The sequence below is a fragment of the Hyperolius riggenbachi genome, chromosome 4 (assembly GCF_040937935.1).
Source record: "Hyperolius riggenbachi isolate aHypRig1 chromosome 4, aHypRig1.pri, whole genome shotgun sequence".
In the NCBI taxonomy this organism is placed as follows: Eukaryota; Metazoa; Chordata; class Amphibia; order Anura; family Hyperoliidae; genus Hyperolius; species Hyperolius riggenbachi.
The window spans coordinates 350,890,589-350,917,254 of record NC_090649.1 but is presented as its reverse complement, the minus strand read 5'-3'; the positions used below and the strand labels follow the sequence as shown (position 1 = coordinate 350,917,254).

The 26,666-nt window shown below is 44.4% G+C and overlaps 1 protein-coding gene across 1 annotated transcript in view; it reads right to left on the bottom strand.

Moving 5' to 3' along the window:
• LOC137504808 (protein ELYS-like) overlaps nucleotides 1-26,666 on the bottom strand; it is a 320,844-nt gene that overhangs the window by 241,482 nt on the left and 52,696 nt on the right. Inside the window, exon 3 of the mRNA XM_068233400.1 lies at nucleotides 3,345-3,598. Coding sequence (XP_068089501.1) covers nucleotides 3,345-3,598 — 254 coding nt within the window. The remainder of the gene's footprint in view (nucleotides 1-3,344; nucleotides 3,599-26,666) is intronic.

Here is a 26,666-nt window from a genome sequence, read left to right as displayed (position 1 = left end):
TCTGTTACCCTGTTGCCAAAATCTGCTCGTTTCTGGACTCTGCATTTGCCTCCTGATGTTGTACTGTGCTATGCTGATACTCCGTTGCCAAACCCTGTCTGTTTATTGGATTCCGTATCTGCCTCCTGAATCTGTACCTTATCTGTCTGTGTGTGTGTGTGTGTTAACGACCTGGCTTGCCGACCTCAAGAACTGGCCTGTTAGAGGCAGTTCCCAGACCTGTTAATGACACCCTCCTTCTCAGGTGTCACTCACGCTCTGTCCTTCCTACCCTCAGCCTAGCTCCTCCCCCCTGGAGAGTCTAGGCCATGGGAAGGAACATACTTCTGGAGAAGTACTCAAAGTATACTGTTGCATCTAACACTCACTTGTTCTATCTGGTGTCCAGAAGTTAGTAGATATATCTGATTATCGGTGATACTGCAGATCACCAATAATCGGGTATATTCTGTATTCCTGGTGAGACTGCAGTTCACCGGTAATCAGATCCTCTGTGTTACACCGATCGTTACATTTCCACATTTTGTCACATTACTGCCACAAACATGAATCAATTTTATTGAAGTTCCACGTGAAAGACCAACACAAAGTGGTGTACACGTGAGAAGTGGAACGAAAATCATACAGGATTCCAAACATTTTTTACAAATCAATAACTGCAAAGTGGTGTGTGCATAATTATTCGGCCTCCTTTGATCTGAGTGCAGTCAGTTGCCTATAGACATTGCCTGATGAGTGCTAATTTTATTTATTTATTGTATTTATAAAGCGCCAACATATTACGCAGCGCTGCTAATGACTAAATAGAGTGCACCTGTGTGTAATCTAATGTCAGTACAAATACAGCTGCTCTGTGAGGGCCTCAGAGGTTGTCTAATGCCTGGTGCACACCAAAAACCACTAGCAGATCCGCAAAATGCTAGCATATTTTGAAACTCTTTTTCTTCTTTTTCTATAGCGTTTCAGCTAGCGTTTTGCGGTTGTGTAGCGGTTTTGGTGTAGTAGATTTAATATATGGTTACAGTAAAGCTGTTACTGAACAGCTTCTGTAACAAAAACGCCGGCAAAACCACTCTGAACAGGTGTTTTTCAGAGCGGTTTGCGTTTTTCTATACTTAACATTGAGGCAGAAACACATCCACAATCCAAAAAATGCCTCACCCCGGGAGTATGAGATTCTGCAAAATGCCTCCCGCTCTGGTGTGCACCAGCCCATTGAAATACATTACCCAAGCGTATCCACAGCCGCAAGCGGATCGCAAAACGCAGCCGAATCGCTCTGGTGTGCACAAGGCCTAAGAGAATATTAGGAGCAACTACAACATGAAGTCCAAAGAACACACAAGACAGGTCAGGGATCAAGTTATTGAGAAATTTAAAGCAGGCTTAAAAAAGATTTCCGAAGCCTTGAACATCCCAAGGAGCACTGTTCAAGCGATCATTCAGAAATGGGAGTATGGCACAACTGTACACCTACCAAGACAAGGCCATCCACCTAAACTCACAGGCCGAACAAGGAGAGCGCTGATCAGAAATGCAGTTAAGAGGCCCATGGTGATTCTGGACGAGCTGCAGAGATCTACAGCTCAGGTGGGAGACTCTGTCCATAGGAAAACTATTAGTCATGCACTGTATAAAGTTGGCCTTTATGGAAGAGTGGCAAAAAGAAAGGCATTGTTAACAGAAAGCATACGTTTGCAGTTTGCCACAAGCCATGTGACAGCAACCACCATGTGGAAGAAGGTGCTCTGGTCAGATGAGACCAAAATGCAACTTTTTGGCCAAAATGCAAAACGCTATGTGTGGCAGAAAACTAACACTGCACATCACTCTGAACACACCATCCCCACTGTCAAATATGGTGGTGGCAGCATCATGCTCGGGGGGTGCATCTCTTCAGCAGGGACAGGGAAGCTGGATGGAGCCAAATACAGGGCAAACTTGGAAGAAAACCTCTTGTAGACTGCAAAAGACTTGAGACTGGGGCAGAGGTTCACCTTCCAGCAGGACAATGATGCTAAACATAAAGCCAGAGCAACAATGAAATAGTTTAAAACATAACATATCTATGTGTTAGAATGGCCCAGAGTCCAGATCTAAATCCAATCGAGAATCTGTGGCAAGATCTGAAAACTGCTGTTCACAAACGCTGTCCATCCAATCTGACTGAGGTGGAGCTGTTTTGCAAAGAAGAATGGGCAAGGATTTCGGTCTCTAGATGTGCAAAGCTGGTAGAGACATTCCCTAAAAGACTGGAAGCTGTAATTGCAGCAAAAGGTGGTTCTACAAAGTATTGACTAAGGGGCCGAATAATTACGCACACCCCACTTTGCAGTTATTTATTTGTAAAAAATAGTACAAACTATGAGATAGAATGAAGGAGGGGTGAGGCTTGATTGAATACAAATCAGTCTTATTTAAAAGTACAAGACTTTATTCAAACATATGCTCATTATTAAAAAAACTACAAGATATTTGTAAAAAATGTTTGGAATCATGTATGATTTTCATTCCACTTCTCACATGTACACCACTTTGTACTGATCTTTCACATGGAATTCCAATAAAATTGATGCATGTTTGTGGCAGTAATGTGACAAAATGTGGAGAACTTCAAGGGGGCCGAATACTTTTGCGTGTGTGTGTGTGTGTGTGTGTGTGTGTACACATATATACACATATACATATAGATCAGTTAGGTGGAATTAGTAGTAATAAAATTGCAAAATGAATGGGAGCAATGCTGAAATGTGAAAATTGCTCTGGTCAAGGGAAAACAACCTGCAGTGGTGAAAGGGTTAAAGAGTACCCGAGCCGAAGCTCTGGTACTCAACATCAGATACTTACCTAAAGAGAGGGAAGCCTCAGTATCCTATTGAGACTTCCTTCCCTGCTGTGTGCCGAGCATGGCCCCCAGAAGCTTAGTGACAATGCATGGTCATTAAACCTTACAGTGTCGCGCACCTCTTCTTGCTGATGGGCCCACACATGCGCAGTAAGCTGGAGCCATGGGCTCCGTAGTATCGCGCAGGCAAGCTTGCGCTGCTAGTGCTCAGGCCGGCATCAGGTAGAAGAGCTGTGCGGCCCCTAACATGGAGGGGGCAGTGCTCAACAACCGGGGGGGGTTCGATAAGTAAGGGAAGCCTCAGTAGGATCCTGAGACTTCCCTCTAACTCCATGCAATGTCTCAGGCTTGGAAATAAAACCTAGCAACCCAGTGCTGCAAGGTAATTCTTATCCACTAGAACCATGCTGCCTTTGAATATCACTTACAAAGGGAAAAAAAAGTTGCACGTGGTCAAATCTACATAAATATTCACATTCAAGCACTGGTCGTTACGTACCGAGCCTGGAAGAACAACTGCTTTGACAACTCTTGAAATGCCTATGTCATACAAGCAGAGAACACTGCCTTCAGCTTCCACTAGAGCCACAAGCAATCCAGTCTTCTTTTGCCAGGAAAACTCTCTTACAGCGACAACAGTAGGCTGCTGTTCAGTTGCTGAACTAAAACAATATGCAGATAGTCTTTCACCCGTTAAGGAGTTTATAACTTCCAACTGAGGTCCACAAGCAAGCCAAGCTAATCCAGTCTTACCTAAAATTATAAAAAAAAATATATATGTATTAAAAAATAGTTGTCAACACCAAAATCAAGGTACTAAGACTTCATGTGGCCTTAGGTGGCCATACATCTAACTAACTGTCCATCAGAGGGGCTCACAATCCAGTCCCTACCATAGTCATGTCTATGTATGCATCATGTAGTGCAGAGCTCCCCAACCCTGTCCTCAAGGCCCACCAACAGTGCACGTTTTGTGGAAATCCACAGAGGGAGTTAATCAATTCTGCTGAGACACCAATTACCCCACCTGTGCAGGTTTGTGGTTTTCTGCAAAACATGTACTGTTGGTGGGCCTTGAGGACAGGGTTGGGGAGCTCTGATGTAGTGTATGCATCATAGGCAAGGGCCATTTTCCTAAACATAGCTTAAGTTTTTCTGATCATCATGATTTTGACTCCACTGAAATTAGTTTCATACCTTGAACATATCACTTGTCCTCCGACATCTTCCCAAAAGGACTACCCTTCTCAGGTCCAGGAAGAGGTTTTGGATTTTCACCCTGATGACTCTAAAGCCCTGTGGATTAAACCTATGTCTGGAATATAATTACTAACCTCTGTCTTTCATCTGTGTGACAACCACCCACCAAACCTGTTGTATTATGCTAGTTACCATACAGGTTTCATCCACCAGAGACTTCTGGAGGTGAAACCACTGTGAGCACGATACACATTTAAGATTGGTTGGTATGCCCATACATGATGATGAAATTGAGGGTAATAAGCTACTGCCACCACTCTTAATTTTGCAATGAGGCTAAGAGACCTCAGAAGCTAATTATTCCTAAGAGGAAGAAAACAGTTGATTGCAACCTAACTGGCCAAATCAACAATTTTTTAGGACTAGTGTAGTTCCTTACACACTCCAATGAGTTCTGGGTCACCATGAGCTTGCTGGTTAGTCTGTACCTCTCGGAGTTACAAGCCCTACTGCATAGAGCCAAATAATCCATGCCATGCACTGATGAGGATCTAACAATCCGAAACAGTCTGTATGCATGTTGGATTATTGTGGCTCTGTACAAATTAACAAGATGACACATCATTGCATTCCAGCGGTTCTGGAGGTGTGTTTAGCTTCTAAGGGTACAATGGTGAATTTGCATATATTCAGCAGTGATGCACTGGGAGACATTCTCAAGCTCACTCCAACCTGAATTATCGCAAATTCTTTCTGTTTTAAGAAAGCAAACTTGGTTTTAAAAAAAAAAAAAAAAAAAGAATGCGGGAGTGTGTCTCAGTGGGAGGACATGGAGTCTAGCACTGATCAGAAAAATCATACAAGTGCAAACTGGAACAATTCAATCGCTAATTTTATTATAAACACTATACAGTCAGTCAAATATACATTAACACTGGAAGACAGATATTGCTGCCAGCAGAGCAGACTGGTTAAAGAGAATAAGAAATGAGAAATTAGAAGATGTCTGAGAAGTTAAAATACAGTGGTTGGTGAAGTTCAATAAAGCGATAAAGTCTTTGTGAGGAATAATCCAAAATGGTGGTTGCCTGTGTAGAGATGGTATTCGACAACAGATGATAAGACAATGGACAGCAAGGTCCAAATATCAAAGTCTTAAAGGGAACCAGAGGTGAGAAGGATATGGAGGCTTCCCTATTTATTTCCTTGTAAACAATTCCAGTTGCCTGGCAGTCCTGTTGATCTTCTGGCATAAGTTGTGTCTGAGGCAAAACCCTGGAACAACCATGTGGCTAATCCAGTAAAACTTGAGTCAGAGTACCTGATTTTTGCATGCTTGTTCTGGGTCCATTGCTTAATATTTTAGAGGTAGAGGATCAGGAGGACTGCCAGGCAACTGGTATTGTTTTAAAGAGACTCCGTAACAAAAATTGCATCCTGTTTTTTATCATCCTACAAGTTCCAAAAGCTATTCTAATGTGTTCTGGCTTACTGCAGCACTTTGTACTATCACAGTCTCTGTAATAAATCAATGTATCTTTCCCTTGTCAGACTTGTCAGCCTGTGTCTGGAAGGCTGCCAAGTTCTTCAGTGTTGTGGTTCTGCTATGCACTCCCCCCTCAGGGGGGAAAGAAACACACAAATGATCTCTTGAGATTCAAAAGGAATGCTGTATACAGCCTGCTTGTGTATGGATGTATTTTCTATGTGTGGACATACTGTACATCAACCTACTTCCTGTTTTGGTGGCCATTTTGTTTGTTTATAAACAAACTTTTTAAAACTGTTTTTAACCACTTTTAATGCGGCGGGGAGCGGCGAAATTGTGACAGAGGGTAATAGGAGATGTCCCTTAACGCACTGGTATGTTTACTTTTGTGCGATTTTAACAATACAGATTCTCTTTAAAGGAAATCGATATGGCAGCATCCATATCCCTCTCACCTCTGGTTCCATTTAGCCAGTTCACCCCCAAGGGTTTTTACTTTAACGGACCAGAGCAATTTTCACCTGTGAGCGCTCCTCCTTTTTATTCCCTAATAACTTTATTACTACTTCTCACAAGAAAATGATTTATACCTCTTTTTTTTTGCCAATTAGGCTTTCTGTGGGTAATACATTTTGCTAAGTATTTTTTTTATTCTGAGGGCTTGTTTCCACTGTTGCGACGCGATTCGCCGGCATTCCGACGCTTGTAAAAACGCATGCGGATGCGTTTCTGCATGCGTTTTTACCCGCGATTTCGCGTGCGATTTCGCATGGCAGGGTGCCATGCGAAATTAACCATGACATTGCCAGGGCAAAACAACATTGGAAAAGGTGCGAAATCGCACGCGAATCGCGGGTAAAAACGCATGTAAAAAACGCATGCGTTTTTACTATTAAATACATTAGCTGCGATTCGCACGGATTCCCGACGCAGGCGAAATCGTTGCCTCTTGTGCGTTTTTTCTCCGCATCAAAAAACGCACAACGCCACCGCAGGAGTGGAAACAGCCCCATCCACTCACATTACATGTGCGAATCCGCATGCGTTGGACGCATGCGGATTCGCAATAGTGGGAACGAGCCCTTAATGCATTTTAATGGGAAAAATGAAAATTATGGGAAAAAAATTCATTATTTCTCAGTTTTTGGCCATTGCAGTTTTAAAATTAAACATTCTCCTGTGAATAAAACCGACATTTTATATGCCCAGTAGTTCCGATTATTAAACAGTTTAAATTATGTGGGAGGACTGGGACCTTATGGCCTGGGGGAAAAACAAACTAGAGGCCCGTTATGGCAGCCCCAGCCCAAATGACGTCATACACGCACCCCACGTGGTATATGCCAGTAGTGCGTGGAACACAAATGTGGAAATTCAGCAAGGACACTCGAGGGACAGCATGATAGGTAAAGTACAAGCACCGGGGGGCACAAAATACATTTTGAGGGACAAGGGCCGGGGTTTACGTTGTGTCTAACATTTGTGGTTATCGCACCTGACAACCACATTGGCCCGAGATTTCCCAACATTTCAGATCGATACATTCAACCAATTTCCACCCACATTTTTGATCAGATTCAATAACATCAAAAATTGATCGTCTGGCAAGTCAACAGATGTATGGCCACTAATTCCCCAAGACTCATTCCTCCCTCCCTTCACACTTCTGTCCTTCCTTTCGCCACCATCTCTACTAATCCCTCAAACAAGCCCCTCTGCCATCTCGGATTTCCCCTCCCTCTTTACCCGACCACCATCTCCCTCATGCTGGGAATACACGGGTCGATCATGCGCTGGAATCAAGCCAGTGGCTCGATGCTGGAGTGTACCCCGCTCATCCCCGCGGGCACTTATCAGCGCTTCGTTTTTTTCTCTATTGTCCTGCCCACCATTATCGAGCGGGTAATCGATCCAGCGGGCAATCGGACCTGTCGCAAATAATGTTGGGGATACACGGTACGTCTTGTACCGTGTGTCAAGCCGCACGATAGATTGTGGCATGTCCCCGCGCACGACCGGATCGATTCCCGCTCGTACCAGTGTGTGTGTATGGCCAGCATCAGTCAGGTAACATCTTTACTGACCTCCCTCCTGGCACCATGATCCCTGCCTCGCTAAAGCTAATTTTTAAAGTTTTGATACCCCTCCTTCCATCACTGTTTACACTATTCACCCCCCCCCCCCCCCCCCTCAACATCCTCCATGCTTTGCTTACCTGCTTTTTATTGGTGGCCAGTGCATCACTGCCTGCCCACTACTCACTTTACTATAGTATGAAACCCTACAGGCCACATCCATACTCAGTACTGACAGGTGGAAAAGACATTATGATTTAATCATATTGAAAGAATCTGTATAATAACAATTGATGAATGTATGGCCAGCTTTAGATTATGGTTTCTAATAGCAAGATTGGAGAGAGGAAAGAGAAGGCAAAGCAGGTGGTTTTGGTGCACGGCGTTCAGCACCGGTTACCCAAACTAGGAGCCCCATAGCAGCAATAATATGCTGCACAGGGCGCATAAGAGTAATTTAGGGCTCCGGTGATAGCCGTACCCCAAATTACACCTCCCTCAGAGTTGCAACGACTCGGAGGGGGAATAGTATTTAACACCGCCAGGGAGTTTAGTGGCAGCAGGAAGAGCCGTCATTTGGCGCTCCCAGCGCCCAACTTACCTACAGCGTACAAATACTTAAGGCTTAGACACACTACAAGTGCTTTTCTGAGGGCTTTTAGCCATCAGAGTTTTGAGAGCTTTTTAAAAAACAATCCCATTGATTTACATTAAAATCATGGTAAAAAATCACTCAGAAAAGTGCTTACAGTGTGTGTCTGAGCTCTTATGCAGAGAACGGGAGAAACGGTGAGGAGAGAAAAGCTGAAAGAGAGGGAAGAAGGTATTTGCCTCACCAGGATTGCACTTTTATTTAGCTTTCCTGTATGACAAGAAGACGCAGCACTAGGGGAAGAGGGAAACAAAGGTGAATGAGGGAGGGCTGGTGCCAACCAAGAGGGCTTCTGAGCATTTTTCAAATCAACAGCGGTTTACAAGGCGATTGGCTACCCTATGACGGTGTTCTCACAGCAGCGTTTTTTTTTTTTCAGAATCGCAAACACACTGCATGAAGCATTTTTTAGAGCGGTTCATTCATAAATCGAAAGGAATGCTAATACAGCATGCCAGCTAGCATGTACATTGATCCTTTGTCTGTATTGATTTGATTTGAATTATTGGACATATAAGTACAGTTTCAATCCTATGTACACTTGATGCTTACTTTAGAAATCAGGATTGGGGGAGGGGGGAATTCTACAGCTGCCCAATTATGCTGCGATTGGGGGGGGAGGGGGGGGGGAAATATGTTGGTAGATCTCCGTGGCTCGATAATTTTCAAAGTAGCTCGCGAGACGAAAAAGTGTGGGCACCCCTGATCTAGGGTGTTCCACTGTTAGGCAGGATAAGAGTTCAGATATTTCCTTAAGAAAGGCTGTACCATTTTTTGGGGGGGCGGTATATGAGCAATATGTTAATGTTTACTTCTGCTGACAGTTGGGCTGCAAGACATTCAAAGGTTTCAGTGGGGCCTATGGGCAGGGGCAACCTTGTTTAACACCTTATCCACACATGCAGTCATAACTATGGGGAGAGACCAGACAGATTTTTGCCCACAGACCCTCCAGGCAAGCTCTGCATCATGCTGTGTATATTTACCAGCTTGTCTGCTCTCTAATTGCACTTTTACCAGCTAGCCAAGTGTTTCAACATTGCCTTAAATCAACAACCCTGAATACACCAGGCACTGGACCAGCACTAAATCACTGAATGAAAGGCTGCCTGGGGGGAGATTGCCCCCCTTCCCCCCTGGCCAGTCCGCGCCTGTCCCTATCACAATGTATGGCGACAATATATTATTTGGAAATATAGGTGTTATTTTTTGTTTTGTTCTTTGTCCGGTCCATAATTACAAGCCCCTATGCAGTAAAGTAAAAGTAATTTTCCCTCATAAAATATAGCTAAAAAAAAAAAAAAAAAAAAAAAAAAAAAGCTGAGTTCCTAAGGCAACTATTTACTTTTTTTTTTACACTGATTTTTTTTTTTTTTTGGGTGTGGGGGGGGGGGGGGGGGGGGGGGGGCACTTTGGTAATGTAAGGTATTCATTTTATTAGTATTGTGCATGTATGTGCCTGTATGTGTAAGTTTACTTATTGGCCACAAGATGGCACTAGTGAACACACTCCCGTTATAGGAAGTGTTCACTTTTTTTTTTCTACATTTAACTACACTGTGACGGTTTCCTGTTTTATGAATGGACTTGGCCGCTGATCACGGTCACGTCCATTCATTCCAGGCATTGCGATTGGGTAGAAGACCGCTCGGTCCTCTTCCCCAAATCGCTGCACACGGAATCCCGACGGAAACGGCGGTGGGAGCGTTGCACACACGTGTGGAGCAGCGGTGGGAATGCGCAACGTATTAAAACGTCATGTTGCCGTTAACAGGCTCAAACATGACGTTTTAATACGATAAAATGTCGTTAAGTGGTTAAAAGACCGTGTCCTGAATGAAGGGGTTGACAAAAGAGCTGATGCCCTTCCTGAAGGAGGACTTTAAACTTTGTAGTGGACAGCACTCCCCAATGGTATCAATCGATGTGCCAGATCAAAGGTCCTGTAGCACTCAGGATCAGCTTGTCATGAAGAAGTAGAGATCGGCACCATCTGATGTATTCAGCTCGAGTAGTTTATTATGAAGACATCTTGACAATACAACGACGTTTCGGAGGTCAACCTCCTTTATCAAGTTTCTGTCAGTGTCTGATAAACATTGAATCAAATTCTCTTTATATACACCACCATGGAAATTGAACCAATCACGCCAGAGGGGTCGCCTCTGGCGACCTATCGCCCCACTGTCACGCGCAGAGGACCTGATGAGGAACTGTATATGCGCATATAGCGTGCGCACAGTCTAGGAAAAACTCTCCAGGCGGCGGGGCGGAAACGGCGCAGCCCGAGCCCACAGAGCGCACCGCCGACCAATAGGGGGACATCCAGTGTTGACATCACCATCAAGTCACGCCCCTGTCTGAGGCGGACCTGATGGGGAACTGGGCGCTCCCTCGGCAGTCAAAGAACCGCCCATTGCTCGGTGACACTATCATGGAGGGCGTGAATCGCTCCCCATGCGCGTCAAGGTACGCCTGCGTGGGTGAAGGTACGCCTTCCGCCCCATAATGGTACAAAATTTAGCATCAAAGGTCAATTTGACTAATTCCAGATTTGTAATTTATCTATTAAAATGCCCGTGTGGTCTCATATATAGGCCAGACTACTCAGAGAATTAAAGATAGACTTACTGCACATAAAAGTACTATTAGAACAAAAAAGGTAGAGTTACCAGTACCCTCACATTTTGTTAGTGCAGGTCATACTACAAGCCAGCTGAGATTTCAAATCATTGAACAGGTTAAATGTGGGAGAAGGGGTGGCAATAGAATTAAAAAATTGCTTTATCGTGAGGCATATTGGATACGTAGATTAGATACAATAGAACCCAGGGGTATGAATAGAGAATATGATATGGTCCCTTTCATGTAATATCATAGGTTGTTGCCCCTACTTATAGCATCTAGTCTTCTCTTCAACAAGGGTCTTAATAAGAATATAATATATTGTTCATGTGTTGCTATTTTTTAAACACTACAAAATATGTGAAATATGATAGGTTTCCTTGATGTAGACACATGTGTAGCACATTTTCCCTAACATTTGATACTATATGTAATTCATCTTTCTAACACTAGATGTCATGTATTTCCTTTTGTTTACTATGCCGCTGGCTCTAGCATATTATTGGCTCTTTGGCCAGACGGCAGGGCGGAAGGCGTACCTTCACCCACGCAGGCGTACCTTGACGCGCATGGGGAGCGATTCACGCCCTCCATGATAGTGTCACCGAGCAATGGGCGGTTCTGTGACTGCCGAGGGAGCGCCCAGTTCCCCATCAGGTCCGTCTCAGACAGGGGCGTGACCTGATGGTGATGTCAACACAGGATGTCCCCCTATTGGTCGGCGGTGCGCTCTGTGGGCTCGGGCTGTGCCGTTTTCGCCCCGCCGCCTGGAGAGTTTTTCCTAGACTGTGAGCACGCTATATGCGCATATACAGTTCCCCATCAGGTCCGCTGCGCGTGACAGTAGGGGATTGGTCGCCAGAGGCAACCCCTCTGGCGTGATTGGTTCATTTTCCATGGTGGTGTATATAAAGAAAGAATTTGATTCAATGTTTATCAGACACTGACAGAAACTTGATAAAGGAGGTTGACCTCCGAAACGTCGTATTGTCAAGATGTCTTCATAATAAACTACTTGAGCTGAATACATCAGATGGTGCCGATCTCTACTTCTTCACTTCCTGAAGGAGGAGACATTTTTGTCCTGCGCATGTTAGTCCAATCAACTAACAGAATGTGCCTCAGTGGCATTCTACGAGTCTGCACACAAAAATGAGGGCTATTATAGGTATAGTATTACAGTGTTACTTTGAACTTGCATTACTCCAGGTTCGGAAGTCCAACTGGTCTGACAACCTCTCAGAACCAGTGCCAGGCTGAGCCCAGCACCCTGCGCAAGGTGATAGGAGCTTATTGATTTTTAAGTTACCGTGAGGTCAGCTTTGAGTCTTTGGAAGCAGCTGGGTGTATACAAATCAAGTAAAAAGTCTTTGAAGCCAGGAGACCAGCTAGAGGTGTGAAAACCAAAGACAGTCTGAAAAAGAGGAATGTTTATGGGACTTTGACAACCTTAATCTGAGTGGAGCAGAGATTGATGACCACTTAACCTGGCAGGGGTACTGAGAAAAGCCCACTTTGATGTGACTGACAGCTTATGTCTGAGAAAAAGGTTTGTCGGTTCTAATGCTTGTGACCGATTTAATGACCTATTTGATTATGAAATAGACAGTGGCTTGCAAAGTATTCGGGCCCCCTTAAAGTTTTCCACATTTTGTCATATCACTGCTACAAACATGAATCAATTTTATTGGAATTTCACGTGAAAGACCAGTACAAAGTGGTGTACACGAGAAGTGGAACGTAAATCATACATTATTCCAAACATTTTTACAAATCAATAACTGCAAAGTGGGGTGTGAGTAATTATTCAGCCCCCTTTGGTCTGAGTGCATTCAGTTGCCCATAGACATAGACTGATGAGTGCTAATGACTAAATAGAGTGCACCTGTGTGTAATCTAATGTCAGTACAAATATAGCTGCTCTGTGACGGCCTCCGAAGTTCTCTAAGAAAATATTGGGAACAACACCACCATGAAGTCCAAAGAACACACCAGACAGGTCAGGGATAAAGTTATTGAGAAATTTAAAGCAGGCTTAGGCTACAAAAAGATTTCCAAAGCCTTGAACATTCCACGGAGCACTGTTCAAGCGATCATTCAAAAATGGAAGGAGTATGGCACAACTGTAAACCTACCAAGACAAGGCCGTCCACCTAAACTCAGTCTGAACAAGTTGAGCGCTAATCAGAAATGCAGTCAACAGGCCCATGGTGACTCTGGACGAGCTGCAGAGATCTACAGCTCAGGTGGGGGAATCTGTCCATAGGACAACTATTAGTTGTGCACTGCACAAAGTTGGCTCTTATGGAAGAGTGACAAGAAGAAAGCCATTGTTAACAGAAAAGCATAATAAGTCCCGTTTGCAGTTTGCCACAAGTCATGTGGGGGACACAGCAAACATGTGGAAGAAGGTGCTCTGGTCGGATGAGACCAAAATGGAACTTTTTGGCCAAAATGCAAAACGCTATGTGTGGCAGAAAACTAACACTGCACATCACTCAGAACACACCATCCCGACTGTCAAATATGGTGGTAGCAGCATCATGCTCTGGTGGTGCTTCTCTTCAGCAGGGACAGGAAAGCTGGTCAGAGTTGATAGGAAGGTGGATAGAGCCAAATACAGGAAAGAAAACCTCTTGGAGACTGCAAACGACTTGAGACTGGGGCGGAGGTTCACCTTCCAGCAGGACAACGACCCTAAACATAAAGCCAGGGCAACAATGAAATGGTTTAAAACAAAACATATCTATGTGTTAGAATGGCCCAGTCAGAGTCCAGAACTAAATCCAATCGAGAATCTGTGGCAAGATCTGAAAACTGCTGTTCACAAACGTTGTCCATCTAATCTGACTGAGCTGGAGCTGTTTTGCAAAGAAGAATGGGCAAGGATTTCAGTCTCTAGATGTGCAAAGCTGGTAGAGACATACCCTAAAAGGCTGGCAGCTGTAATTGCAGCTAAAGGTGGTTCTACAAAGTATTGACTCAGGGGGCTGAATAATTACGCACACCCCACTTTGCAGTTGTTGATTTGTAAAAAATGTTTGGAATCATGTATGATTTTCGTTCCACTTCTCATGTGTACACCACTTAGTACTGGTCTTTCACGTGAAATTCCAATAAAATTGATTCATGTTTGTGGCAGTGATATGACAAAATGTGGAAAACTTCAAGGGGGCCGAATACTTTTTCAAGCCACTGTAAATATAGAGAATGTGTGAATCCGTTCTAACCCTTTTCATCATAATACACTTGGTCTGCACTTGCACAACCTACCCATAACCCCTAACTGGTTCTCTCCCCAGCTGGTCACCTTACTTTTTCTTTATGCACCCCTCTTTTGGTCCTCCACCCAGCTGGCCACTCAACTTCTCATTGCACCCCCACTGTTTTCTCACTCTGCACCCCCCCCCCCGCCCCCCCCCCCCCCCCCCACCTCCTTTTTTCTCTCTTTTCTCTGTTTCTTCTCCTCCTTAACCCATTCCCCTCCCAAGGATCCCCTTCCATCTGCATATTTGTGTGCACATCGCACACATACTTCACTGTTTGCATATTTATATTTTAAATATTATTTTATGCACGCTGCAATACTCCCATTTACACTACTCATTACATCAAACTGGATGCTGATCATTACGTCTTATTTATCCATCCAAATATCTTCCTATTTTATGATAGATAGATAGATAGATAGATAGAGATAGATAGATAGATAGATAGGGTTGGACAAAATAATGGAAACCTTGAAAATCAACAAGATGCAGTGGAGGAAATAATTATTTGACCCCTCATTGATTTTGTAAGTTTGTCCAATGACAAAGAAATGAAGTCTCAGAACAGTATCATTTCAATGGTAGGTTTATTTTAACAGTGGCAGATAGCACATCAAAAGGAAAATCGAAAAAATAACCTTAAATAAAAGATAGCAACAAATTTGCATTTCATTGAGTGAAATAAGTTTTTGAACCCCTACCAACCATTAAGAGTTCTGGCTCCCACAGAGTGGTTAGACACTTCTACTCAATTAGTCACCCTCATTAAGGACACCTGTCTTAACTAGTCACCTGTATAAAAGACACCTGTCCACAGAATCAATCAAGCAGACTCCAAACTCTCCAACATGGGAAAGACCAAAGAGCTGTCCAAGGATGTCCGAGACAAAATTGTAGACCTGCACAAGGCTGGAATGGGCTACAAAACCATTAGCAAGAAGCTGGGAGAGAAGGTGACAACTGTTGGTGCGATTGTTCGAAAATGGAAGGAGCACAAAATGACCATCAATCGACCTTGCTCTGGGGCTCCATGCAAGATCTCACCTCGTGGGGTGTCAATGGTTCTGAGAAAGGTGAAAAAGCATCCTAAAACTACACGGGAGGAGTTAGTGAATGACCTCAAATTAGCAGGGACCACAGTCACCAAGAAAACCATTGGAAACACATTACACCGCAATGGATTAAAATCCTGCAGGGCTCGCAAGGTCCCCCTGCTCAAGAAGGCACATGTGCAGGCCTGTCTGAAGTTTGCCAATGAATACCTGAATGATTCTGTGAGTGACTGGGAGAAGGTGCTGTGGTCTGACGAGACCAAAATAGAGCTCTTTGGCATTAACTCAACTCGCTGTGTTTGGAGAAAGAAAAATGCTGCCTATGACCCCCGAAACACCGTCCCCACCGTCAAGCATGGGGGTGGAAACATTTTGCTTTGGGGGCGTTTTTCTGCTAAGGGCAAAGGACAACTGAATCGCATTAATGGGAAAATGGACGGAGCCATGTATCGTGAAATCCTGAACGACAACCTCCTTCCCTCTGCCAGGAAACTGAAAATGCGTCGTGGATGGGTGTTCCAGCACGACAATGACCCAAAACATACAGCAAAGGCAACAAAGGAGTGGCTCAAGAAGAAGCACATTAAGGTCATGGAGTGTCCTAGTCAGTCTCCGGACCTTAATCCAATAGAAAACCTATGGAGGGAGCTCAAGCTCAGAGTTGCACAGAGACAGCCTCGAAATCTTAGGGATTTAGAGATTATCTGCAAAGAGGAGTGGACCAACATTCCTCCTAAAATGTGTGCAAACTTGGTCATCAATTACAAGAAACGTTTGACCTCTGCGCTTGCAAACAAGAGTTTTTCCACTTAGTATTACGTCTTTTATTGTTAGAGCGTTCAAAAACTTATTTCACTCAATGAAATGCAAATTTGTTGCTATCTTTTATTTAAGGTTATTTTTTCGATTTTCCTTTTGATGTGCTATCTGCCACTGTTAAAATAAACCTACCATTGAAATGATACTGTTCTGAGACTTCATTTCTTTGTCATTGGACAAACTTACAAAATCAGTGAGGGGTCAAATAATTATTTCCTCCACTGTATATTTGAATATGGTGTAGGTCAGCGTTGGCGAACCTATGGCACGAGTGCCAAACCCAACACGCGTAGCTGAATCTGCTGGCACGCCAATCCTGCTGAGCCATGAACTGCATGAACTGGCAGCAGCGTCTACTGGACGCCGCGCCAGTTCATAGCCCGCAGCCCCGCTCCAGCCCGCCATCTCCCAGGAGGCAGAGCAGGGCTACGGGAAGATGGCGCCTGAAGCCCTGTACTGGAGACTATTTGCGTCTCCAGTACAGGGCTTCGGGCGCCATCTTCCTGTAGCCCTGCTATTGCATTCAGCGCGAGAGATATGCAGGAGGATCGTCCGGGGGAGCTGCGCACCAGAGGCCAGGAGAGGAGACTTCTGTCAGGTGACTACATACCTTTTTTGCAAGTGAAATGTTGCTCACTGCGTTTTTTTTTCTGGTGAAAAGCTGCCCACATTGCGTTATTTTCTGCTGAAATGTGGCCCACTGCGTTATTTTCAGGTGAAATGTTGCCCACATTGCATTATTTTCTGCTGAAATGTTGCCCACTGCTTATTTTCTGCTGAAATGTTGCCCACATTGCATTTATTTTCTGTCTGGGGTAATTGTTGCTGCTTTTATTATTTAATGGTCATAGTTGGCTATATTTTTTGCTTTGGGGTTACGGAGGGTATACTAATAAATAGCATCACACAGTTTCTGCACACCCATGATGCGAATCCTCGTTTCACCACATCATGGCGGAAACGCTGCTTTCTTATACATTTTTACGCGTTAGTGGTGCAATGAGTACATTTTTTACGCATTGCACCACTAACGCGTAAAAATGTATGTGTTAATGTTCCTGCACTATCGGGAATGCGTAAAAATGTACACATGCGGCCCGCCGACCTCCGAGGTCGGCAAGTTGACAGCGGGGGACTGGAGCAGCAGTGATTGACTACGAGGGCACAGGATGGCTGCATGGGACTGGTAGAAGCCCCAGGTAAGTGAAACTTTTTTTTTTGCGTGGATATTTCCTTTAAAGAGGGCTTGGATGCTTTCCTTGTATTAAAGGGCATCCACAGCTGTAATTGCTAGGTAATTCCTGGGAGAGTTGATCCAGGGATTTCTCTAACTGCCATCTGGAGTCGAGAAGGAATGTTTTCCTTTAAAGTGGACCTGAACTGCTGCACAGGACAGAAAGAAAACATAGAAATACACCCTGTATGTATTTAGAGAGTTTAGCCCGTCTAATTCCCCCTCATCTGTGGCTAAGCACAGTTTGTAATTGGTTCCCTCAGCTTTGTCAGCTGCCTGCCATAACAGAGAGCCAATTGGTAAACACAGGATGTTATCAATATTTCTGCTTCCATAAAAGCAGGAAGTAGACGCTGCAGAATTATTGCAGGATTTGTATCAGCTGTAACAAAGAAATTTTTTTTTCCATTAAAGGTTATTATGCCATAACATCTTGTAGAGCAGAGAGGAAGTTCTGAGGTTAAAGTGAATCCGAGATAAACTTTTATTGCATAGCACCAGTTAGTCTTACCGGTAACGGTGTTTCTGTTCAGCAGCTGGGACACCCTCTGGAGGATTGGTCCCCGCCCAATCCTGGGGAAACACAAAACACAAGCATAAAAAGCTCCCGCCCTCCCCTCATCCCCAGTGTATAAAAAAGTAAGGAAGCCCGAACACTAAGGAAAAAAGGGAGAGCGAAGCACCTCCAAGTGACCCACTATATAACTCCAAGAGAAACAGGCCCAAGGAAGTGCGCAGAATAGGGTAGGGTAGTAGACGGTGTCCCAGCTGCTTAACAGAAACACCGTTACCGGTAAGACTAACTGGTGCTTTCTCCCATTCATCAGCTGGGACACCCTCTGGAGGGATACAAAAGTAAACACCCACCTAGGGAGGGACCACAGCCTGAAGCACTTTCCTGCCAAACGACAAATCCTGCTGCGAAAGAACATCCACCCTGTAGTGTCTGACGAAAGTGGAAGAACTCGCCCAAGTTGCCGCTTGACATATCTGCTGGACCGTAGCACCTGCTCTCTCCGCCCATGACGTTGCCATCGATCGAGTGGAGTGTGCCCTTAGGTTGGTTGGTGGAGTGGAGTCTGAAGTCTTATAAGCTAGAGAGATAGTCTCGCATATCCACCTGGCAATAGTCTGTTTAGAGGCTTGATGTCCCTTATTCTTCCCCATAAATAGCACAAATAAGTGAGAAGATTTCCTAAACTCTCTAGTCCTGGCTAGATAGGATAGAAGGGCTCTCCTAACATCTAGACAGTGAAACTCCTGTTCCTTGGCACAGGAAGGTTTCTCACAGAACGAGGGGAGTACAATGTTCTGAGACCTGTGAAAATCAGTGGATACCTTAGGAAGATAATTTGGATCCAGACGTAAAACAATCTTGTCTGGAAAAATAGACAAAAATGGATCTTTGACCGACAAGGCCTGAAGGTCGCCCAACCTTCTGGCTGAGGTAATGGCGATCAAAAAGGCCACCTTAAACGTTAATAATTTCAAGTCAATTTCATCGATAGGCTCAAAGGGGGGGCCGGAGAGAACCTTAAAGAAAACCTGTACTGAAAATAAAAGTCAAAATAAGCACACACAAGTCATACTTACCTTCCATGTAGTCTACTCCTCAGTGTCTTTCTCCTGTCCCGCGTCCTATTTGCTCACTATGATCAAGGGAATTTTCCGTCCTCCATTTTGAAAATAGCCATTACCCCATAACAGCTTTCTGGTCAGCACACAGTTAAACTGTAACATCGCCCACTTGAGCCATAGGGAAACATGGACATTACCCAGTACATCTGTTTTCCTCTCAGCTATAACTGACAGCAACTGATGTTTTACTGACAGCAACTGATATATTTCAGATCTGACAAAATATTGTCAGAACTGGATGGGATTATTGTCAGAAGAAAATGCTGAGCTTCTGAGAGGAACTGATGGCAAGGTAACTATGTAATGTTCATTTGAAGTTACCTCATGTGTTTATTTTAAATATTTTTACTCAGTACAGGTTCTCTTTAAGTACTAGAGACAAATCCCACTGAGGAACTACCTTATGCTTAATAGGTGTAGATCTCTGAACTGCCCGGAAAAAATCTTTGAGCAACTTTTCCTGTGCCAAGGGTCTGTCTAGGAGAACTGATAGAGCTGAACACTGCACTTTTAATGTACTTAAGGCCAAATTCATCTCAAAACCCTCCTGTAAAAAGTCGAGAACAGTTCCTGTCTCTCCTTGATTCCGACTATGTGTATCACACCAAGACATATATACCTTCCAGACCTTCCTATAAATTTTGTGAGTGATAGGTTTTCTGCATCTTAACAAGGTGTCGATAGTTTTGTCTGAAATTCCTTTACTCCTTAAAATCATCCTCTCAGGATCCAGGCCGCCAGATTGAAAAGTTCTGGCTTGGGATGAAAAAGCGGTCCCTGCCGTAGAAGGTCCGGCCTGACTGGAAGCCTGAGAGGTGATTGAACTGACAACTGTAGAAGAGTGGAGAACCATACTCTCTTGGGCCAAACCGGGGCTATGAGTATGAGGTTTACTTTCTCCCTTTGAAGTTTGTCTAAGACCTGAGGAATTAATTTGAGGGGTGGATACGCATATCCCAGGTCGAACGTCCATGGGACCGATAGCGCATCCAACCCCAGAGAACTCGCATTCCTGTGAAGAGAAAAAAATTGAGGAATCTTGGTATTGACCGGTGAGGCGAAAAGATCGATGTCCGGGACACCCAATCTTTCTGTGACCCAGAGAAAAACCTCCTGGTTCAGTTCCCATTCGGCATGGTCGATTTCGTGGCGGCTCAAAAAGTCCGCCTCGATATTGAGAGACCCCTTCACATGAATGGCCTCGATTGACAAAAGATTGGCCTCTGCCCAAACAAAAATCTCCGTCGCCAGACGGGAAAGACACAGAGATCTGGTCCCCCCTTGTCTGTTGAGATAAGCTACCGTCGAAATATTGTCCGAGAAAATTAGGACATGATTGAGTCGAATCAAGTCCTGAAAAGCCCAAAGTGCCTCTTTCACTGCTGCGAGTTCTCTGAAGTTGGAAGATTTTTTGGCCATCGACCTGCACCACCTCCCCTGGGAATGTTGGCCCATCGTCGTTGCTCCCCAACCCCAGGCACTGGCGTCTGTGTGCATTCTTATAGGGTCTATTTGTTTCCATATTCTGCCCTGAGTCAGATTCCAAGGTTGAAGCCACCAGTGAAAACTCCCTTTCACCTGTGCTGGTATCTGTACCAGTGAGTCCAATGACTCCTGCGTCTTGTCCCATACCCCCAATAACCAGTTTTGGAGATGTCGAGCATGAAATTGAGCCCAAGCTACTGCCGGAATGGATGCGGTCATGAGACCTAAAATCCTCATAACTGCTCTTATTGCCACCTCCTGGCGTAGTAGTAAGTCTCTGACTCCTACTTGTAACTTTTCCACTTTTCCTGGGGTCAGAAAGATCTTCTCCCGAATGGAATCGATCACAAACCCCAGAAAAATAATCGACTGAGAAGGTTCTATTTTCGATTTGGGGTAGTTTATGATCCATCCCATCCGAGAGAGAACCTCCACGACCAGGTCCCTGTGGGCTTTGAGATCCGTCTCTGTTTTGGAAACGATCAGCAGATCGTCCAGGTAAGGAATAATGTTTACTCCTTGATTTCTCAACACCCTCATTATCTCTGCTAGTACTTTGGTGAAGATGCGCGGGGCTGACGCTATTCCAAAGGGCAGGGCCTGAAATTGGTAGTGACACGTCCGATCTCATTCGAATTGCGAATCTGAGAAACTTCTGATGAGATTTTGCAATTGGAATGTGGAGGTAAGCGTCCTGTAAATCTATTGACGCAAAAAATTCTCCCCCCTGAAGAAGTGCCCTCACTGAAAAAATGTTTTCCATTCTGAATTTTCTGTAAACTAAAAAGGGGTTCAGAGACTTCGAGTTTAGAATGAATCTGAATTCCCCGTTGGTTTTGGTCACCAAAAACACATGGGAGTAATAACCCTGAAACTCCTGACTTTGAGGCACCGGAATGATCACTTCCTTTGCAATCAGTCTCTGTATCTCCGTGAGAAGACCCTGAGCCTTGCTTGGGTCCCTTGGAAATTTGTTTACAAAAACTCTGGGGGGAGGAGGAACAAAAAATTGCGGTCGATACCCGTCTTTTATAATCTTTAAAATGAATGGGTCGGGATTGATTTTTTCCCAATGGGACAGAAAATAAAGAAGTCTCCCCCCCACCGGCAATGTGTCATTTACTTCCTTTGGGGTCGGTTGGTTTCGCAAGTGCAAACCCTCCACGTCCTCTGCCAGCGGGAAAGGACCATTTCCGCTGCTGGGCTGGCTGTTTGACCTGGCTTTGTACAGGCCTCCTAAATAAACCTGGTTTATTCGTTCTAAATGGTTTGCGTTTATTGGGAAATTGCTTCCCCTTTTCTGCCGATCTGGAAAGAATATTATCCAAATCCTTCCCGAATAATAAATCCCCTTCAAAGGGAACTGCACATAATTTATTTTTTGAAGTCAAATCACCATCCCAGGTCTTGAGCCAGAGAGCCCTCCGCGCAGAGTTAATTAAAGCGGTAGTACGTGCAGAAATCCGCACAAGTTCCACCGCCGCATCTGCTAAAAAGGCCACCGACTTCAAGACCACCGGAAGAGACTTAACATAGGTATTCAAATCTGAGCCTGTTTTCACATGAGTGATCAAATTGTCCATCCAAACCCGTAAATTACGAGAAATGCAGGTGGCAGCCACACCTGGTATAAACGCAAAGGAAGCGGATTCCCAGGCTTTTTTCAATAGAAGATCTATTTTCTTGTCCATAGCATCTTTTAACACTCCTGCATCCTCAAAAGAGAGGTCAGCGTTTTTTGAATATTTGGACAATGCCGCATCTAATTTTGGGCATTTGGTAAACTCATCAATGTCAGAGGCAGAGAAAGGGAATTTTCTTTTGGCAGATTTGAGAATAAATAATTTACGCTCCGGCTCCTGCCATTGTGATTTTATAATGTCTTTAAGAGATTGATGGAAGGGAAAAACTCTCCCCGATTGTTGGGCCAACCCTGAATAAACCTGATCTTGAGCCGTAAGCTCTTTTTGAACTTCAGGAATCTGTTCCGTGGCATAAACTGCTTTAAGTAATTCACTTGTTTCCTCAGTACTAAAAAGAAATCTGGCTGCCTTCTTAAAATCGTTATCGGATTCATCCTCAGAAGGAGCATTTTCCCCCTCTTCCATGTCTGACACATCCTCTCTACCCTCCAAGTCCTCCTCCTCCTCCCCCTCTTCCCCTAAGTGATCTAAGTTAAGGGCACCTTGAACTGAATCAGAGATTGGGACAGGAATAGGGACAGGGGGGTTATGCGGGGGATCAATGGGTACTGATGAGGCACCTGGAGCTGAGGAGGGACCTGGCACAGGAAGGTCAGAAAGAAGAGATTCTTTAAATTTTCCAAGAGTCTCATCCATATCCTTTTTAACAGAACGCATAATGTTTTTAAAAATGGAAGAGGATTCTGCAGAAATAACTGCATCTATACATGACTGGCAGAGTGCTTTAGTGTAACTAGATGAGAGCTTGACTAAACACTGGCAGCATCTCTTTGATCTGGATCTACTGCTAGAAGACCCAGACTCCACTCTAGCCTGCATTGATAAAAGAGGGGAGAGGGAGATAGAAAAAAGATACATACAAAACAGTTAAACACCCAAAAATATAGTTAACTGGCAGTATGTAAGGGAGTGTATTCCTCCCACTCACCACACCATCCGTTTGTTGAGGCTTAGTCTCATGGGCTGCAGCACTCGTGGAGGCAGTGGTAACCGCCGTACCCGTTGCAGGAACTGCGGCAGCGGTACCGGTGGTCGTGGCGGCGGTAGCGGCGGCGGTAGCAGTGGCGCTAGCAGCGGCAGCGGTGCCCGCAGCCACACTCCGATTCTGGCCATCCATCTTGCCGCCGCCCGCACGCCCTCTCAGCGCTTAAATGCGGAAACCATGCGCCTATTCTGTCCGCCTCCTCTGACGTCACAGGAAGTGACCTCCGTGCGCCGGCCAATAAAATTGAAAGGAAATGGCTCGCGCAGGAGGAAGGCGGAAACTGAACAGCCCAATTCCACCCGTGGGCGTTCAGAAAACTGGCGGCAGACTGCGTTACAGGGCTCACTCTCTCCGGACCTCCTGCCTCTGATCCTGGATCCTAGCCCACCCTGCACAACAGGTACTGCCGAGAATTAGGAAAAACCTCACCCTCCGGTGAGGATAGCAAAATAAAAAATGGGAGCTGCAAGTTCCGTGTGTTCCCCGGGCGGAAACACAATTAACACTGGGGATGAGGGGAGGGCGGGAGCTTTTTATGCTTGTGTTTTGTGTTTCCCCAGGATTGGGCGGGGACCAATCCTCCAGAGGGTGTCCCAGCTGATGAATGGGAGAAAATTGTGTTCCTTTCATATAGTTTATAAGGCATTCCTGAAGCCAAATACTTTTTTTGTTTCGTTTTAATACTCTAATTCCCTATAAACTAAACAAGTCTCGCCCACAGCTTTTCACAGTGCCTTGGGCTTATGGGAGCGCAGTCTGGGCAGGAGGAGGAGGTTACTAGCCATTGATTTCAGAGGCAGAGGGGAGGAAGGAGGAGGAGAGTAGACTGAATTTACACACAGGCAAGCTGATAGCATCTCCAGCCCTCACCCTGTGACAATGTGACAAACAGAACATGGCTGCCCTCATTGCATCACAGGAGTAAATCAAACTTTTGAAGCTGTTTGCAGCTAGATATGCTGTGTAAACTATCTAAAAACTTTAAATAAGATATACACAGACAAGTTACTTGTTATAGTTAGTTTTTCATCTCTGATCCACAAGGTTTTTCACTTTCCCCTGGATCAACTAGGCGCACAGGGCAGGTGAGTTTAATGCTTTTTTCCCTTTTAACTCAACCAGGAAACACTTTTTTTTTCCTTAATAAATGCTAACATCAAGAGAGATCAGTATAGTTATGGGCATAAAAGTGAGTTGCACTGAGATTGTGTGGTGGGGCATTTTCCCTAAATCAAACAAACAATTTCAAAAGTGAACCTTAAGTGAGAGGAAAGAGAAGTACAGTAGCCGCCATGTTCATTCTCTAATAATCATGGCCAGTTGCCTGACCTCTGTGCTAATGCTCTGCCGCAAATACTTTTAGGGCCCGTTTCCACTATAGCGTTGCGGAATCGCCGGCGAATCACCGCAGGAAAATCGCATGCGGGTGCGATTCCGCATGCGTTTTTTGCCGCGATTTCGCATAGGTAAGGGTGATGCGATTTTAACCATGTCACTGCCTGTGTGAATTAACATGGGTACCTATGCGAAATCGCATGCGAAATCGCGGCAAAAAACGCATGGGGAAAACGCATGCGATTTCCCTATTAAATACATTGCGTGCGATTCGCCTGCATTCCACACGCAGGCGAATTCTGAGGGCCCTACCCTGCAGATTTTTTCTGCACAGAAAAACGTGCAGGAAAACACACAAGTGGAAACAGTCCCATCCACTTGCACTGGCTATGCGAATTCGCATGCGGGCACCGCATGCGAATTCGTGATAGTGGAAACGGGCCCTTAAACAAACCTGAACTGAAATTTAACTTACGAGATAAATTATATGCATTTCACTATTAAACAGAACATTCGTAACAGAGGTCAGTTTTAGGGCTTAATTTTAAGATCGCATTCTAAACAGCAGCCTTGACAGTACGATGTAAAAATCTGCTTTGTTGAATAAAGTGAGACTTACGAAAACCCTGTCTAAGCCCAAATGAGAAGCAGTAGAGTGTTGTACCGTGTTAACCATAAGTAAAAGCAAGGAGTTTGAACTCCTTGCTTTAAAAGTGAACCTTAAGCCAGAAAAAAAAAAAGAGTTTTACTCACCTGGGGCTTCTACCAGCCCCCTGCAGCAGTCCTGTGCCCTCGCAGCCACTCACTAATCCTCTGGTCCCCCGCTGCCAGCTAGTTTCGTTTTTGCCGGCAGGCCCGTCAGGACTGGCCACGCATAGCTTTTTCCGCATTCCCGACTGTAATTAGCGCTATTGCGGGCCGCAGCGCATACAAAAATACGCATTGCCGCATATCTATGCGTGCGTAATGCGGCAATGCGTATTTTTGTACGCGTTGCGGCCCACAATAGCGCCAATTAGTCAGGAATGCGGAAAAAGCTACGCGTGGCCAGTCCTGACGGGCCTGTCGGTAAAACGAAACTAGCTGGCAGCGGGGGACCAGAGGATTAGTGAGTGGCTGCGAGGGCACAGGACTACTGCAGGGGGCTGGTAGAAGCCCCAGGTGAGTAACTCATTTTGTTTTCAGGCTTAAAGAGAAACTCCGACCAAGAATTGAACTTTATCCCAATCAGTAGCTGATACCCACTTTTACATGAGAAAAATAATGATTTTCACAAACAGACCATCAGGGGGCGCTGTATGACTGATTTTGTGCTGAAACCCCTCCCACAAGAGGCTCTGGTACCGTATGGTACACCTGGCAAACTGCCACAATGTAACAATGTTCAGACAGGAAATAGCTGCTTACAGCTGTCTGTTAAAGCCAGACCAGCTAGAAACAGCTACATAATCTGCCCACAGTAACAATGTCACCATGTAATACATGTCAGAATGTGAATCTGGGAGAGGAAAGATTTTACAATGAGCAAACACTGCCTAAATCATGTATACATAATTATTGTAAAAATGAAGCACTTTTTTTATTACATTATTTTCACTGGAGTTCCTCTTTAACCCCCAGAGACCCAGTGTTGTAATATTACAACATCACATTTAAGGCTACAAAAATAAACCCTCCCCCATTTTTTTTCTTTTTAAAACTTCATGTACATTACTAATAGAACCTATTGTTCAGTTCTGCAACACCATTGGATGGTTGAATGTGTAAATAGGTCTGTTTATCTGGCCATGAAGTCATACAACCCTGTTGCCTGCTTTGGAGTACATCACCTTGTTGTTTTGGACGGGATACATCAGGACTAAAGTAAGTAAAAAGCTTGAAATATTTTTTTATGTGATCAATAATATGTGTAGATCATGCAGATTTTATGACATCATTGAATATACTGATTTTAAGAGATTTAGAGCTGGTTATTTCTATGTTGTAATTTTACAACAGTGGGTCAAAGTGATAGCAAGGTTTTGTCTGCACTTTAAACTTGAGAAGGTGATAAATCTCTAGGAGGTGAGGATTAAAGTGTTTGCATGTCTAATTGAACAATAGGTCTACTTGATAGAAGTTGTGGAATGGAAAGTGTGAAGTTTTAGGAACATGTGCATCTTTGCATTAGAATAATTAGTTAATTTGCTTTGTAGTTACTTAGCTTTTCTTTCAACTTTCAGAATGTCTGAAACCAAGAAAAAACAAATCATGTATAGTG